General features: G+C 45.7%; 1 protein-coding gene across 1 annotated transcript; it reads right to left on the bottom strand.

Annotated features, from left to right (window-relative positions):
• Window positions 1-12,310: 12,310 nt before the first annotated feature.
• On the bottom strand, window positions 12,311-14,748 carry LOC112065873 (apolipoprotein L6-like). The gene is made up of 2 exons (XM_028491464.2): window positions 13,855-14,748; window positions 12,311-12,985 (listed from the first exon to the last, which is right to left on the bottom strand). Exons 1-2 carry the CDS (start codon window positions 14,746-14,748, stop codon window positions 12,860-12,862), a joined length of 1,020 nt encoding a protein of 339 aa, XP_028347265.2. The 3' UTR covers window positions 12,311-12,859.
• Window positions 14,749-14,975: the final 227 nt, after the last annotated feature.

Genomic DNA, 14,975 nt, shown 5'->3' with positions numbered 1-14,975 from the left:
TCTGTAATTCTGGCAGGATTGTCCAGTCTCTAGAAAGCCTTCCTAGAGATGAGGAGATCATTAGTTGGTTAATTGTTTGTTTTAACCAGATAGGTGAAGGGTAGCAGAATACGACACCCCAAAACATGCGGCTTTGGTTATTTGGTTATTGATTATTTTGAGCTGCCAGCACATGAATAAATACATGCCGAGAGAGGCTTTCTCTGAACTCCCCTTATCTGCCTAAAGACAGATCCTCCAAGAGGAACTCAATTGTCATAGATTCGGCTCCCCAGGAGTTTCATCAACCAGGGAAAATTGACTCTTATCACAGGAGGGGAGAGAAGGCAACCCCACACCCAGAGAATCTTTGTCACAAACTATCACATCTCCCATCTATTCTTCTAAAGACCCATTCATCATTCCTAAAAATCATTTACTCTCCCCTAAGAGGTCTACTTCCCCCATCCCCTTGCCCTATTAAAATGGTATTGAAGACTGAATTCCAAGCCACCTTGAGGAGTTACTCATTTTCCCCTGGATATCTCATGTGTGCATGAAGTATATGAGTTAATAAGCTTCTGTATGTTTTTCTCTGGTTAATCTGTCTTTTATTACCGGGGTTTCAGCCAAGAACGCAGAGAGTAGAGGACAAATTATTTTTTCCTCCCCAACACAGGCAGCATTGCACAGTTACCCTCGTTTAAAGATTCTTTCTTCTGTTGCAGCTTCTTTTGGTGCTCAAAAATCACTTTAAATACATTTTCATTAAAATTTGACAAATATCACCCCCAATACCACCACAACATATCTCTCAATTTTATTCACTTACCTGCAGTTGTTTTTCCAATGTATATTCTTTTTTGCATGGCTTTTATTACATACTTATCAGAGTGTGTCTTACTTTTAAAATGTAGTATTATAAGACAAGTATTTTTCATATTGCTACACAGTTGTCGTAAGGATATTTTTGATGACTCTATGCCATTTTATCAAGAGGGGATGTACCTTCATGTTTATAGAAACACTCCCTTATTGTGGCACGTTGGGGTCTTCATGTTTCTGTCACCCTTATGAGTCCTTCATGTAATGGCACCAACCTGTTCTGGTTGCTGCCTGCACTCTGATCAGCGATCAGCTCCATGTCCCGCTCTGTTCTCTGGCTTCGTACAGTTCTTTGCAGAGGAACTCCCATGCAGGGGCTGAGGGCTACTTATCTTTCTAGTTAAACTTGATGAAGGAAGTTGCTTGCTGTTGCATTTGCAGATGGGGACCATTGAGAAGGTCTGAAGATATATCCTGATTAATCTAGCAACACCATATGGCCTCCCAGGGCTTCTGGTTTTCATTTTTCTTTTAAGTAAAATTTGTTACTTTTTTGCATTTCGTGCCAACGTTATTTCCTTGATGCCTTAAATTGTTTTGAGGCGATTATGAATAATATAATGCTGCGTTTTCTAACTTGTTTTTTTACTCTATAGAAATATTATTCATCTTTAATACTTCCCTTTTGTTTTGCTGAATTTTTCCTAATTGTCATAGCTATGAAATGAATATTTCATGAATACCTAATGCTGGTTTTCTTTCCTGTTTTTTCAGTACTTATTTTTCTTATTTTGGTTCCATACTTTATTGGGTTAGCTTGAATTCTTAAATTATTTAATTTTATGACATTGACTTCCAGTATTGTTGGCAGCTAGTTTACAAAAACCACTTCTCTTCATGAAAAGGCAGTATGTTTTATTCCTAGATTTAAATATTTTATTAGGATTAGGTGCTGAATTTTCAGACTCTAATGGATGGTCATAATTTTCCTTTTTTATTTATCCCATGAATATAGTATATTATGTGCATAAATTTCCATATATCAAATTATCCTTATATTTCATGGAAACCCCAACTTTGTCATTGCAGAATTTTGCATCAGTATGTTGTAGATTTATATTTTCTATTAGTGTGTTCAGTATGTTCATCTTAGAGCCACAAATGAAAATGAGCTATAGTTGTCTTTCCTTGTAATCAAGGTTTATTATTAGTGTTATATTTGCTTCACAGAATAAACTCAGTAGCATACTGTGTTTTCTATTTCTGGGACAATTTATGTAGCATGAAAATTGCTTATTTTCTGAAAGCTTAAAAAACTTACAGATTTCCTTACATTTGCCACATCTTCATGGGATGCTTTTGATTTTTTTAAGTTGTTAATGTGAGTCATAAACATGACTTCATTTCTCTTCCCCACTCCTGAAAAATGGCTCTCCCAGCCCTCCTCCACGCCTATTCTTTTTTGAAGACTTGAGAAGTAATAACAAACCCTTGACATTTCAAACTGCACTTGGTTCTCATTTTCTGTAAACAGGTATCTCTCACGTCCTTTGAAAAGGCATTTCACAGAAGTTGAAATACAATGGCCAGTAAATATATGAAAAGATGCTTAACATCATTAGTAGCAAAAGATGCAAATTTAGACCTCAGCAAGACACCATTTCTTTGATCATTTTGGCAAAAGTAAAAAGAATGAAAGCATCCTATGTTGCTGAGAAAGAAAGAGGGGCATGTCCACCCTCAGACACTTGGTTGGAGCATAAAATGATATAACTTCTGGAAGGATGATGTGGAGTATCTCACAACATAAAAAGTACCTATGCCTGAAACTCAATACCCTCCCTCTAGAAATTCATCCTACAATGGCATGTACACAGAGAAACACATGTAAGGATGTTCACCAGTTCCTTGAAGTGGTAAAAAGAATGGAAGCAATCTGAAATATCCATGCAGGGGGACTGTTTACATTAAAAGACATCAGTATTAAATAAACGCTTATGTATGTCTATTTATTTGTTTATTTATTTTTGGCTGTGTTGGGTCTTCATTGCTGTGTGCGGGCTTTCTCTAGTTGCCCTGAGCGGGGTCTACTCTTCGTTATGGTGTGCGGGCTTCTCATTGCTGTGGCTTCTCTTGTTGCAGAGCACGGGTTCTAAGTGCATGGGCTTCAGTAGTTGTGGCACGCGGGCTCAGTAGTTGTGGCTCAAGGGATCTAGTGCACAGGCTCAGTAGTTGTGGTACACGGGCTTAGTTGCTCCGCAGCATGTGGGATCTTCCTGGATGAGGGCTCGAACCAGTGTCCCTTGCATTGGCAGGCGGATTCTTAACCACTGCGCCACCAGGGAAGCCCCAAAATAAAGGCTTATGGACGTGAAAAAGAACAAGGCAAATCTATATGAACTGACCTGGAAAGAGACACAGGATATATTAAGTAAAAGAAAAAATGTTGAAGAATATGATCTTGATTTTTTTTTTTTTTTAAGTATTGAACATGTGGCAAAAGACTACGGGAAAATTCTGGAAGGAGATACAGCTGAGCAGGCTCAGCCTGAGGAAGGTTGCCAGTAGGGAAGACCCACATTTGTACCTTTCACTCATCTGTCTTATTGAAATTTGTTGCAAGAATCATGTGCTGATTTCATAATAAAAAGCAATACGGGGGCTTCCCTCGTGGCGCAGTGGTTGAGAGTCCGCCTGCCGATGCGGGGGACACGGGTTCGTGCCCCGGTCCGGGAAGATCCCACATGCCGCGGAGCGGCTGGGCCCGTGAGCCATGGCCGCTGGGCCTGCGCGTCCGGAGCCTGTGCTCCGCAACGGGAGAGGCCACAACAGTGAGAGGCCCGCGTACCGCAAAAAAAAAAAAAAAAAAAAAAACGACATCTTTATGACTCACTCTTTTAGCATTATAAAACCTCCAACCTGGATAAAAGTCATTTAGTGCAAGGAACACTGCTGAGCACCTAGTAAGACAAACAAAGGTTGGATAAATTGTTGTTAAATATTAATATTGTCATCTATTTAAAAATGTATATGTGACAAGTTTTTCTAACCTGTTATTTTGGCCTTTTGTGGCATTTTATTTCAGGATATCACTTGTAGGCAGAAAATTATTCCAATCTGATTTTCACCCAGTTTGATACTCTTTAGTTATTAATGCTATTAATATTAATTATTATTATTTATGGTCATAATTGTTCGACTTTGACTCGCGTCACCCTACTTTAGGAATTCTGCTTTTTATTTCTTTACTCTCTTTTTATATTCTTCACGGGCAGGCATGGTGAATAGATTTCAGCATGGCTGCCCAGAACAGCTTCTGGAAGGCAGAAATGTCTCCGCTTTCTTATCTACAGGTACCTGGTAAATGACAGCTACTGCGGACACATTAGAATAAGGGCTCCTAGTTCATGATACTATGTTTTTTATGTCTCGAATCATGATTGACTCTCTCCCCTGTCCTGGCCTAGAATAGATCTTGGGAGAGACCTCTATTTTATTTGGGGGAGGAGGGGAGTGGGGAGTGAATAGGACTAAGGCAGAGAAGAAGCAGAATCAAGTCAAAGGATGGGGGTGGGAGACCCATGGCACTGAGGCGGTGGTGCTGGGTCTCCAGGAGATGGGCCGTTTCCTTACCGTTTTAATAAATATTCTCTGAGACGTTTGTGATTTATACATAGGAGTAGAGGTGAAATAGAACCCTGACTGTGTTTCACCAGTTTCCCAGATAGTTTCAGGAGTCATCCTATTTCCTGTTCCATCACATTTCTGCAGCTACAACGTATCTTCTGCTGGGAAAGCTCAAAAGATCCCACTACCTGGGAAGAAGCTTGCTTTGCCTCAGTTCTCCCAAAGCAGGCATCAATCATACTCCTCTGGCTTAGATTCCCTGACACTGAGGGGCCACATCCGGCCCCGGCCGTGGCCACTCCGGCCCGCACACAAATGCGGGGCACCCTATCTCTCTGCTTCCTCCTCCATCCTCGAGGAGTGGTTGCTGGCTGAGCTTCTCTGCCTCGCGCCCTCATCTCTCCTCCCTCCCTTCCCTGTTCACCAGCTGGAGGCCAGTGCACTCCTGGAACCTGGGCTTGGGCTTGGAGTAAAGGAGAGGCTCTCTTGGACTGAAACCACATAATTAAATCCATTTTGCTAGAGACTCTGCTCTGGAGATTCAGGTCCAAACCAGGAGAAGAGGATGTGCTTTCTGCTTTTCCTCTGCCATTGTCTCTTGTGCTAATACCTCCGTCAAGGACCACTGAGTGAGGAGGTATGGCTGGACCAAGGCCAAGTTCAGGCACTTCTGGGGGCTCCTGACTGCACAACCAGGTGATGTCCTCCAAACTGACCACAGAAGGCTGCCAGCTGAGAGTCGCAGGAGCCAGAGGGGGTAACACAGATGTTGCGTTCCGCTCTGAATATACATTCTGATTTGGGGTTCATAAAATATGGTACCTGTAACTAAGGGACCCAGGATGAGATGTCTGTAACTGTAGGAAGGTCTCATGGGAAATAGGGCAGGCATGGGACATCAGACCCTCACCTTCACTTCAGGAGCTGGGATCACCCACAACCAGGGCCCGAGTCACTCCCCAATCCCCGGTGTCACCAGTTGTAGGTCAAGACAGTGCACTGTGGTCAAGAGAATTTGCCCAGGAAAGGGGAGGGTTTCCTGGGTGGATTCCAGTCAGGGCTGTAGTCATGGTGCCTCCGAGGGCTCCTGGACACTTCTCTCTCTACAGATGACAATGGGTCCTGGACCAGAAGAGATGCAGCTTCACCCCGTAAAGGAGAAAACAGACCCCATAGCCATTCAGAGAGGCAGTGGATTCAGACAGAGCTGCGATGTAGTGACTCAGGCCTGGGAGTTCACATAAAACCCATGGAAGACGGTGAGCTTAGAAGGGGAAAGAGTGCTGAGGATGGAACCCTGGGGGATGGAACAGAGGAACAAAAGGAACCTTTTAAAGACTCTCAAAGGAAGCTGCCCAAGAGGCAGGATGACAACGCTCAGAAATTTTTGCAAGAGCTTCTGGTGTAAAGTTATCAGTGTCTCTTCTCTTAGCGATTATCCAAAGCCACAAAGAAATGATACAGGCACCGTCTATTAGAAATTAGGAAAACTAGGTAAAATAGAGCAAAAGGATGCCAAAAGCAATGGGAAGGATCAGGGTTTGGGGAGAAAAGGGGAGAGGATGCTGATAATTGCAGATTTCAGAAAAAGTGGGAGATGAATGCAGATTTCAGGAAAAAATGTGTCTCTTCAAGAGGAGGGCATTCCCACAGTGCAAAACTAAAATCCCCCCCTCCCTTTTTTGTCTGTGCCACTTGTGGGATCTTAGTTCCCTGACCAGGGACTGAACCCAGGCCATGGCAGTGAAAGCGCTGAGTCCTAACCACTGGTCCGCCAGGGAACCCCCTAAAATCCTTTTTTTAAAAAATAGTAAGAATAAAGTTCTCACTAAATCTGGATTGGTTCCAAGAAGCATTGCAGATAAGACTAAATGAGGAAACATAGTAAGACAAGTCATATTTGTAGGAAGTAATTGTCCTCGAGACAGAAAGGAGAAAAGAACCTGCATTGTGAAGAATCTGAAAACTGACCAATTCCATTGCCTGAGGAGAAATAAAGGCTGAACACTCATGTAGAAGGTTCTAGATCAGAAAGCACAGTTCTGCTAGTCTAGAACACAGACCAGGCTTCTTCCCTATTTGAATCTCCCCCAAAAAGCTGGCCCATGAGAAAAAGCAACCAACACAAGGTCCACACAAAAAATATTAACCCAAGGGCTTCCCTGGTGATCGTGCGGTTAAGAATCTGCCTGCCCATTCAGGGGACACAGGTTCGAGCCCTGGTCTGGGAAGATCCCGCATGCTGCAGAGCAACTAAGCCCGCGTGCCACAACTACTGAAGCCCGCAGGCCTAGAGCCCGTGATCTACAACAAGAGAAGCCACTGCAATGAGAAGCCTGCGCACCCCAACAAAGAGTAGCCCCCGCTCACCGCAACTAGAGAAAGCCTGAGCGCAGCAGCGAAGACCCAGTGCAGCCAAAAATAAGTAAATAAAATTAATTAATTTTAAAAAATATATATTATCCCAAGAACAACAAAAAACAATCAACCCAATTGAAAAATGACAAAGCACTTGAATAGACATTTCTCCAAGGAAGATATACAAATGGCCAATAAGCACATGAAAAGACGCTCAGTATCGCTAATTATTAAGGGCGATGCAAATCAAAACCACAGTGAGATACCACCTCACACCCAAAGGATGACTCATAAAAACAAAAACAAAAAACAAAAATCCCAGAGAATAGCAAGTGTTGGCAAGACTGTGGAGAAACTGGAACCCTTGTGCATTGCTGGCAGGAATATAAAATGGTGCAGCCACTGCCAATGGTACAGCAGTTACTAAAAAATAATAAAATTATAATGAGCATGTGATCCAGGAATTCCACTTCTGGGTATATATCCAAAAGAACTGAAAGTATGGTCTAGAACAGATATTTGTATATCCATGTTCATGTCAGCATTATTCACAATAGCTGAAAGGTGGAAACAACCCAAATGCCCATTAATGGCTGAATAAAAAGTGGTCTATCCATACAATGAAATATTATTCAGTCTTAAGAAGAAATTAAGTTCTGACAAGGCAAATACATGGATGAACCTTGAAGACATCATACTATTAAAAAAATGATTAAAGAAGAAAATTTAGGTGATACAAATAAACTTTATGCAACACTTCAGGAAGCAGACAGAGTCCTTTTGGAGAAGTGTAAAATGGAGTGGAAGGCAAGAAGCGTCTATAGGGTAGAGAACAAAGAACAAGGAAGAAAAAGCAAAATATCTGATTGACTGAAGCCATATGGTCGACCTTGTTTGGGGTGAGAAGGCCCAGAGTTGGCTTGGTGTTCAGGGTTTGGCTGACTGGATATACTGTGTTTCTGGTCAAGCAGACCATTTACAAGAACAGGAAAGTTATCTAAGTTTCAGTTTACTGACAGGCACCCCAGGCAGGAGTATCTTGAACCTAGAAAGTTATTTCAACATAACTAAGTGAAATAAGCCAGTCACAAAAGCCAAATATTGTATGATTCCATTTATCTGAGGCACCTAGAACAGTCAAAGTTAGGGACTTCCCTGGCAGTCCAGTGGTTAGGACTCTGCTCATCCACTGCCGGGGGGCCTGGGTTCAATCCCTGGTCGGGGAACTAAAATTCTGCGTGCCATGTGGTGTGACCGAAATATGTTTATATATTCAAATTTATAAAGATATAAAGTGGAAGGGTGGTTTCCAGGGGCTGAGAGGCAGAGAGAATGGGGAGCTAGTGTTTAATGGGGACAGAGTTTCGGTCTGAGAAGACTAAAATGTTCTGAAGATGGATGGTGGTGATGGTTGCACAACAATATAAATCAGTCCTAGATCGAACTTGGCAAGAAACGCTTCTCAGGATGCCCCTGGCTTTCAAGTCCAAGTCCAGGCTTTTTACTATGACCCTTATGGTCCACTTGACGTGACCCCTATTTCCAGCCTCCACCTCCATTTTCATTTCTGCATGGTCCCCTGATGATCACAAGGCCCATATCCAGAAAATTTAAAGAACTCCAACAAGTTCATTTAAAAAAGACAAATAGTCCAATAGAAAAATGGATGAGAAACTTGAATAGGCACCTCATTCCTGTCCATTGGAGGGCAGACAAAAACTCACAAGGTAGAGGGGGCTGTTGTTGACCCCACACTGGGAATCCAGCTGGGCAGAAGCCACCTTCAGGGAAAGCCTCAGCTGGGAAGCTGGCTGGGGCATTTGTGGAACTCACAAGAAATTGCCTCTGGGGATGATCTTGAACTTGGGGCATCCTTGGAACTCATAGGAAGTTGTCTCTGGGGCTGATGTTGAGCTCACTGGCTGTCCACCTGATGACTGAGCTCCACTGGGATAAGGAAAGAGGCCACACCCCTTCCCCTGCAGCGTGCCCTCTACTGACAAAGCTTAACCCAGAGCTAGCTGTCAAAGGAGAACGGTCAAGAGGGTCCAGTGCTGGGTCCCAGGCAGCGCAGTTAAGGGTGGTTTTGGAGCGGAGATGTAACACGTTGATAACTGGCACAGGGACAAAATGTTAATGGTTGTGAATCTGGGTGAAAGGATACGTATGGGAGTTCTTTCCACTATTCTTGAACTCTTCTGTACGTTTGAAATTATTCCTAAATTAAAGAACTTAAACGAAAGAATGCCATTAGCTGAAACTGGCCAAAATAAGACATTGGGGAGGATGATTTCTTGATTTTAAAAACTGCATTCGACTCTAGAAGAGAATTTGATTTTAGTCTTTGATTCTTTTGGACTTTAAAAGATTTTGATTTCTTTTAATTTTTAAAAGGTTAGGAAGTAACGGAAGGAACCAAACTTGGGTCTGCTCACCCGTGCGCAGTAAAGCCAACCTACTGACACCGAGCTGTGGTGAAGCGTTCATTGCAGGCACCAAGCAAGGAGTCTAGGCAGCTAGTGCTCGAAAGACCCGAACTCCCCGATGGGTTTCAGGGACAGGCTTTTAAAGACAAGGTGAGGGAGGTGGGTGGCGCGGTGTGTGATCAGCTCGTGGATATTCTTCTGATTGGTGGGTGGTGAGGTACTCGGGAGTCAAGATCATCAACCATCTGGTTCTAACTGGTCTGAGGTCTGCATGCTTGTGGGTAGCATGCAGTTAACTTCTCCCACCTGGTGGGGGTTTCAGTATCTGCAAAACAACTCAAAGGACACGGCTCAGAGTATTATCTATAGCCCTTGAGGAGGAACGAAATGTTCTTGACTTTGTTTAAGGGCTAAACTATTATGATTTTGTCTTGTTTGACTGTTTTCCTTTCTTTCTACATTTTCTCACTTCTCTGATTAATTTATTCTCTGGAGCTTCGGGAAGGCTTAGGAGGCTAAAGTTTCTCTACAGACAAGAGGCAGGCAGAGGACACTGGGGGGTGTAGGGGGAGTGTATCAAGGGTGTCTGGTAGCTGATTGCTCCCTCTCACCAGGGCATGTGATTGCGTGTGTCTTCCTCCTCTTACTAAACTGTAGATTACACCTCAGAGCTAATAGTTTCTCAGAACTCCGGACTCACTGTGATGGAGGGCCTTGTACCACCTCGCGAGCACTCATGAAGAACCCCCTTAACCCAGAAGAGAGAGGAGGACAGTGGTGGGTGTGGGGTTGCCCTGAGTAACACAGGGAGTTGATGGGCTTCTCTTGGCCAGGAGGGCAAAGACTTAACTAGTGGGGAGATGAAATGAGGGGAAGGTGTTTGTTCACCAGAATTCCAGGTGATGTAGAAGAGCATGCTTCCAGGAAGTAGACCTGATAGGGAAGCAGCTGGGTGCTGAAGGCATTTCAGGGAGGAAGAGAGCAGAGGAGCTGCTTGGGCTGGGAGGCAGGAAGTATGGGCCAGAGAGAGGGGGCAAGGGGAAAGTCTTTTTTCCAGAAGCTTCCGCCCCTGTGGAAGATTCTGGGAACCAGAGAAGCAGGTGACGAGGGAAAGCTGAGCCTCTCCTGCCCCCTCTGGTGCTGGCTCAGAGCATTAGTAAGGATTCTTCAAGCTTCTGTCAAGGGTATTTTCTCCCAGATTGCTGTGAGCCTGGTGCTGCAAATCTGCACCCAGATGGAGTCCTGGATTTTATTCAGGCTACACTTATTTTGTGGCTGAAGAAACTGAAACTCAGAAATGGGACCAGGCAAATAAGTGTCAGAGATGAGTCTTGAATTTCCATTCTGATTCCTTCTTTTCTTTTTTTCTTCGAAACTTTCCACAAAACAAACAAAACCCCCAGCTTCATGACTATGTATTTTGTGCAGGTATTATTATTATTATTTTTTTAATTTAAAAAGGATATTTATTTATTTATTTGGCTGCATTGGATCTTCATTGCGGCATGCGGGATCTTTCATTGCGGCGAGTGGGCTCTTTGTTGCGGCGTGCAGGCTTCTCTAGATGTGGCACGTGGGCTCCAGAGCCCACGGGCTCAGTAGTTGCAGTGTGCAGGCTTAGTTGCCCCATGCCATGTGGGATCTTAGTTCCCTGACCAGGGATCAAACCTGCGTCCCTTGCATTGGAAGGCAGATTCTTAACCACCGGACCACCAGGGAAGTCCCTGTGCAGGTATTATTATTGACAATGTTTATTCGGAACTTTAAGGATGCTCACGCACACTAAGAGAACAATGTCAAATGGGGCGAAAGCTGTTTACTTACTGTTATGCTCATGAAAAGATTATAACAGCAACGAAAGCAGGAGCCACATGGCCTGGGATGACTACTTAAAGCCCCTAGATCATAAGAGAGTTCCCGTAGCCCATCCTAGAAACCAGCACCAGCAAAGGCACATGACCCAGTCCTGACCAGTCAGAGTGGGTCCCTGGGCTTTTGCCCCTCCCCTCTCCATGTGGGAGTCCCCCAGCTGGCAGCAGGCACACCTGGAGGTGCTGAGGCCACGGTGTCTGAATGTGGCGGAAGCCTGTCTGAGAAATGGAAAGACAGATGCTTGGTGACATCATTTTTTTTTTTTTTTTTTGCGGTACGCGGACCTCTCACTGTTGTGGCCTCTCCCGTTGCGGAGCACAGGCTCCGGACGCGCAGGCTCAGCGGCCATGGCTCACGGGCCCAGCCGCTCCGCGGCATGCGGGATCCTCCCGGACCGGGGCACGAACCCGTGTCCCCTGCATCGGCAGGCGGACTCTCAACCACTGCGCCACCAGGGAAGCCCAATGACATCATTTTTATCCTCTGGATCCACACACACCTGAAGCCCACTGTTCCCCTAAGCTTTTTAAGTACATGAGCCAATAAATTCTTTTCTTTTTCATATGCCAGTTTGAATTGGTTTTGGCCACTTAACAAAGTGATGACTAATATATGTCTAATTAAAACGTTGTAGGTACAGTCAAGAGAATATTTTGCAACATGGAAAAGCAATGTCCATAAAAACTCTGTGAAACATGGAAGGGTAGAAAATATTGCTAAGTGAAAACAACAAAATGGAAAGTTATAGATCTGTAGGCAAATGAGGGAGTTGAGAATGGAGGAGAAAGAAAACTCAGTGAGTTACAGAAAAAAAATCTACTCTACAATGCAGCCTTGAGAGCGGGTCCCCAGCAGGCAGTAATGCCCAAAGCAAGAAAAGCACAGGAAGAAAATTCTCCACCAAAATACCAGCACCCTTGATTGGGTCATTATTTTTCCCCCTATTCTTTACTTTCCTGAATTTTAAAAAGTTGTACTGAATGTCCATACACTACTTTTAAAATAGCAGCTGAAACATAGCAAAGAAAAAAATAGGAGTAAGATGGATGAACGGGGAAGCCAGGAGAGTTCCTACAGGTTCCCGTGTCTTGAGGAGCTCAAGAACTTCTGTTGTGGGGAGGATGGAGGGGATCCTTCCTGATGGGAATCAGGCTGAGCAGGTTCCGGTGACATCCTTTTTTTTTTTTTTTTTTTTTTAACATCTTTATTGGAGTATAATTGCTTTACAATGGTGTGTTAGTTTCTGCTTTACAGCAAAGTGAATCAGTTATACATATACATATGTCCCCATATCTCTTCCCTCTTGCGTCTCCCTCCCTCCCACCCTCCCTATCCTTTTTTGTGCAAACCCAGAATCTTCTCCAGCGATTACTGCCCAGGTTGGGGTGGGGGGGAGGACAGAGAGCCAACACAAGCTGAGCTGATACAGAAGAGAGAACACAACATACCCTTCATTCCCGGAGCCCTTCTGTCTGATGTCAGCACTTAATATAGAGCCTGGGGTCAAATAATACACGTTTCACATGGGCTGACTCTGTATGCGAGGGAGGGAGCAGGGGGGCTGAAGGAGTCCAAGAAATGAGTTACACACATGAAGGAGGGAGGGATGGGACAGGCTGACCTCCCTTAACTTACAGTGTGACACTCACCGCTGACAGAGCCCTCAAGACCCTCGTAGACCTGTCAGCCGCTGAGTCTCCAGGCGTTGCCTCTGCCAACCTTGCCCCACCACCGCCGTGGTCCCCTTTTCTTCCACTCAGAGGCCCCTGGGCTCAATTGCCTTCATCCTCTCCTGTCCCGTGGGATCCTTCTTTCCCACGCCCGGCTGGTGGCAGAGGTACAGTCCCCATGGTTCCTTCCGAAGAGGACCTCACAGACTTTTTTTCTTGGGAGAGTTTCTGGAAAAAACACACACACACACACACACACACCCCAATCAAAGGAAAGCTACAGAAGGCTCCCATGCAGCATGGCGTGGAGATCCAGGCCCGGGCTCAGAAGTCGGGCTCCCGGGCTGTCATCCTGACTCTCCCTCCACATAGTTGCAAGCATTTAGCAAGTTACATAAGCTCGCTTATGAACACCACAGCCTGGGAGGTTAAACAGCAAAAATGTATTTTCTCATAGTTCTGGAGGCTGCAAGCCCCAGATCCAGGTGCTGGCCAATTGAGTTCCCGGTGAGAACTCTCCCTGGCTTGCAGACGGCTGCCTTCTTGCTTTGTCCTCACAGGGCCTTTCCTCTGTGCCGGTGCAGGCAGAGAAAGAGAGACCCCTCTGTGTTTCCTCCTCCTCTTATAAGGACACCAGTCCCCTAGGATTATGGCCCCACCCCTACAAACTCATTCAACCCAAATCACCTCCCAAAAGCCCCATCTCCAAAAAGTCACCTTGGGGCTTAGGGCTTCTACATATAAATGTTAGGGGGACACGTTTCAGTCCGTAACACTCCCTGTGGCTCAGTGTCCTCTTCTGTACAACTGGGAAGACCCTCTTCTTCCCAGCACATGGACCTCAAGGAGCATTGAGGGAGAAACAGAAGGCATGACCAGGTCTCTCCAGGACTGGTGCCACTATCTCCAAGATGAACATGATACCGTTTGCACCTTCAGGGCCACCAGACATCCCATGTCCTTGGGAACGTGCATGCAAACTCCACACACACACACTGGCTTCCTCATCACCCTTCCCATAAACCCTGGTGCCCATAAGCCCCAGTTAAAGCCTCCCCCTCCTCCAGCACCACCCACGAGGGAAACCACAGCCTCACCTTCCGCTGCAGGCTCTCATAGCACTGGGTGAGTTCCGTCAGCTTCCTTTCCAGCTCCCAAGCCTGCGCCCTTAGCTCTTCCGCAAGCTCTGATTTTGCTCCCTCCTTCAGCTGCTTCCAGTCCTTCAGGAGGGAGGCCAAGCCCACGCTGAGGGAGAAGCCAGCCATTGCAGTACCCAGCAAGCGAGCGTTTGTGGTCATCACCAGCGTGGTACCTTCAAAAGCCCTTTGCACCTGGCTGCTCCTTCGGGCTGAGACTTGGCCGGTGGTCAGGAGACTCTCGGCAGCAGTGGCCAGGCGCGGGTGGGCCCTGGCTATCTGAAAGGCACGGATGCTCCTCTGGATATCCTCGATGGTGCTTTCACAACTCTGGACCACCTTTCCGGCAGCCACGACATAGGCTGCCCCAGCTCTCCTGACCTCTTGGCCACGGGTGGGCATTAGGCTACCGACATAAGCCTGGGCTTCTTGACTGTGCAAGCGTTCCAAAACGTTGGTCAAGGTGCTGGTGACCTCCCCTGCTTTCCCCAAAACTCTACCAGCAGCGGAGAGTACCAGGCTTCCTCCTGCTACTGCCGGAGCAAGGACCAAGCCCAGGATGCTCATGGCTCCTGAGACCACAGCGATGGAATTGGCCACCATGCTGGTCTTGGTGAGTGTTCTGTGGGTTGTGTCGACGTGGTCTGCAAGGGCACGGAGCCTTCTGGTGCCCACTTCCAGCTCCCCTTTCAAGATGGGAAACTCTTCCAAAAATATTCTTTCTTCAGCTGACAGGTCACTATCTTGCCGCTTCACATCTTCGTACGGAAGAATGTCATCTTCGTCCCTGTGGATGGGTGAAATAAAGATTTTCAGCCTCCCAGATGGGAAAGCCAAATTCGTAGCCAAGCCCATGTGGTTTCTGGATGTTCTTGCCCCTCCAGACTTTAAATCCTCTCTGCATCATCCTAGCATCTCTGTTACCTCTAACTCAACTGTGAAAAGTCCCAGAGCATTGCTGGGAGCTGCTGGTTCCCTGAAGAAAGCACATAAGAGGGGGATCTAGAGGGAAATGGGAGAAACATAGCCCTGGCCTAGAGATGGAAGCGGTGGATTAGTGCTGAGGGACTTTTTCAACCTTG

This window comes from Physeter macrocephalus, chromosome 6, assembly GCF_002837175.3.
Source record: "Physeter macrocephalus isolate SW-GA chromosome 6, ASM283717v5, whole genome shotgun sequence".
Lineage (NCBI taxonomy): Eukaryota > Metazoa > Chordata > Mammalia > Artiodactyla > Physeteridae > Physeter > Physeter macrocephalus.
Note: the sequence above shows the minus strand (reverse complement) of the source record. Positions and strands in the feature narration are given on the sequence as shown.

Coding starts and splice junctions, on each gene's coding strand:
- LOC112065873 (XM_028491464.2), bottom strand. CDS start 14,748: ATGGGCTTGGCTACGAATTTGGCTTTCCCATCTGGGAGGCTGAAAATC. Junction 12,986..13,854: donor ATGAGAGCCTGCAGCGGAAG/GTGAGGCTGTGG, acceptor TGTTTTTTCCAG/AAACTCTCCCAAGAAAAAAA.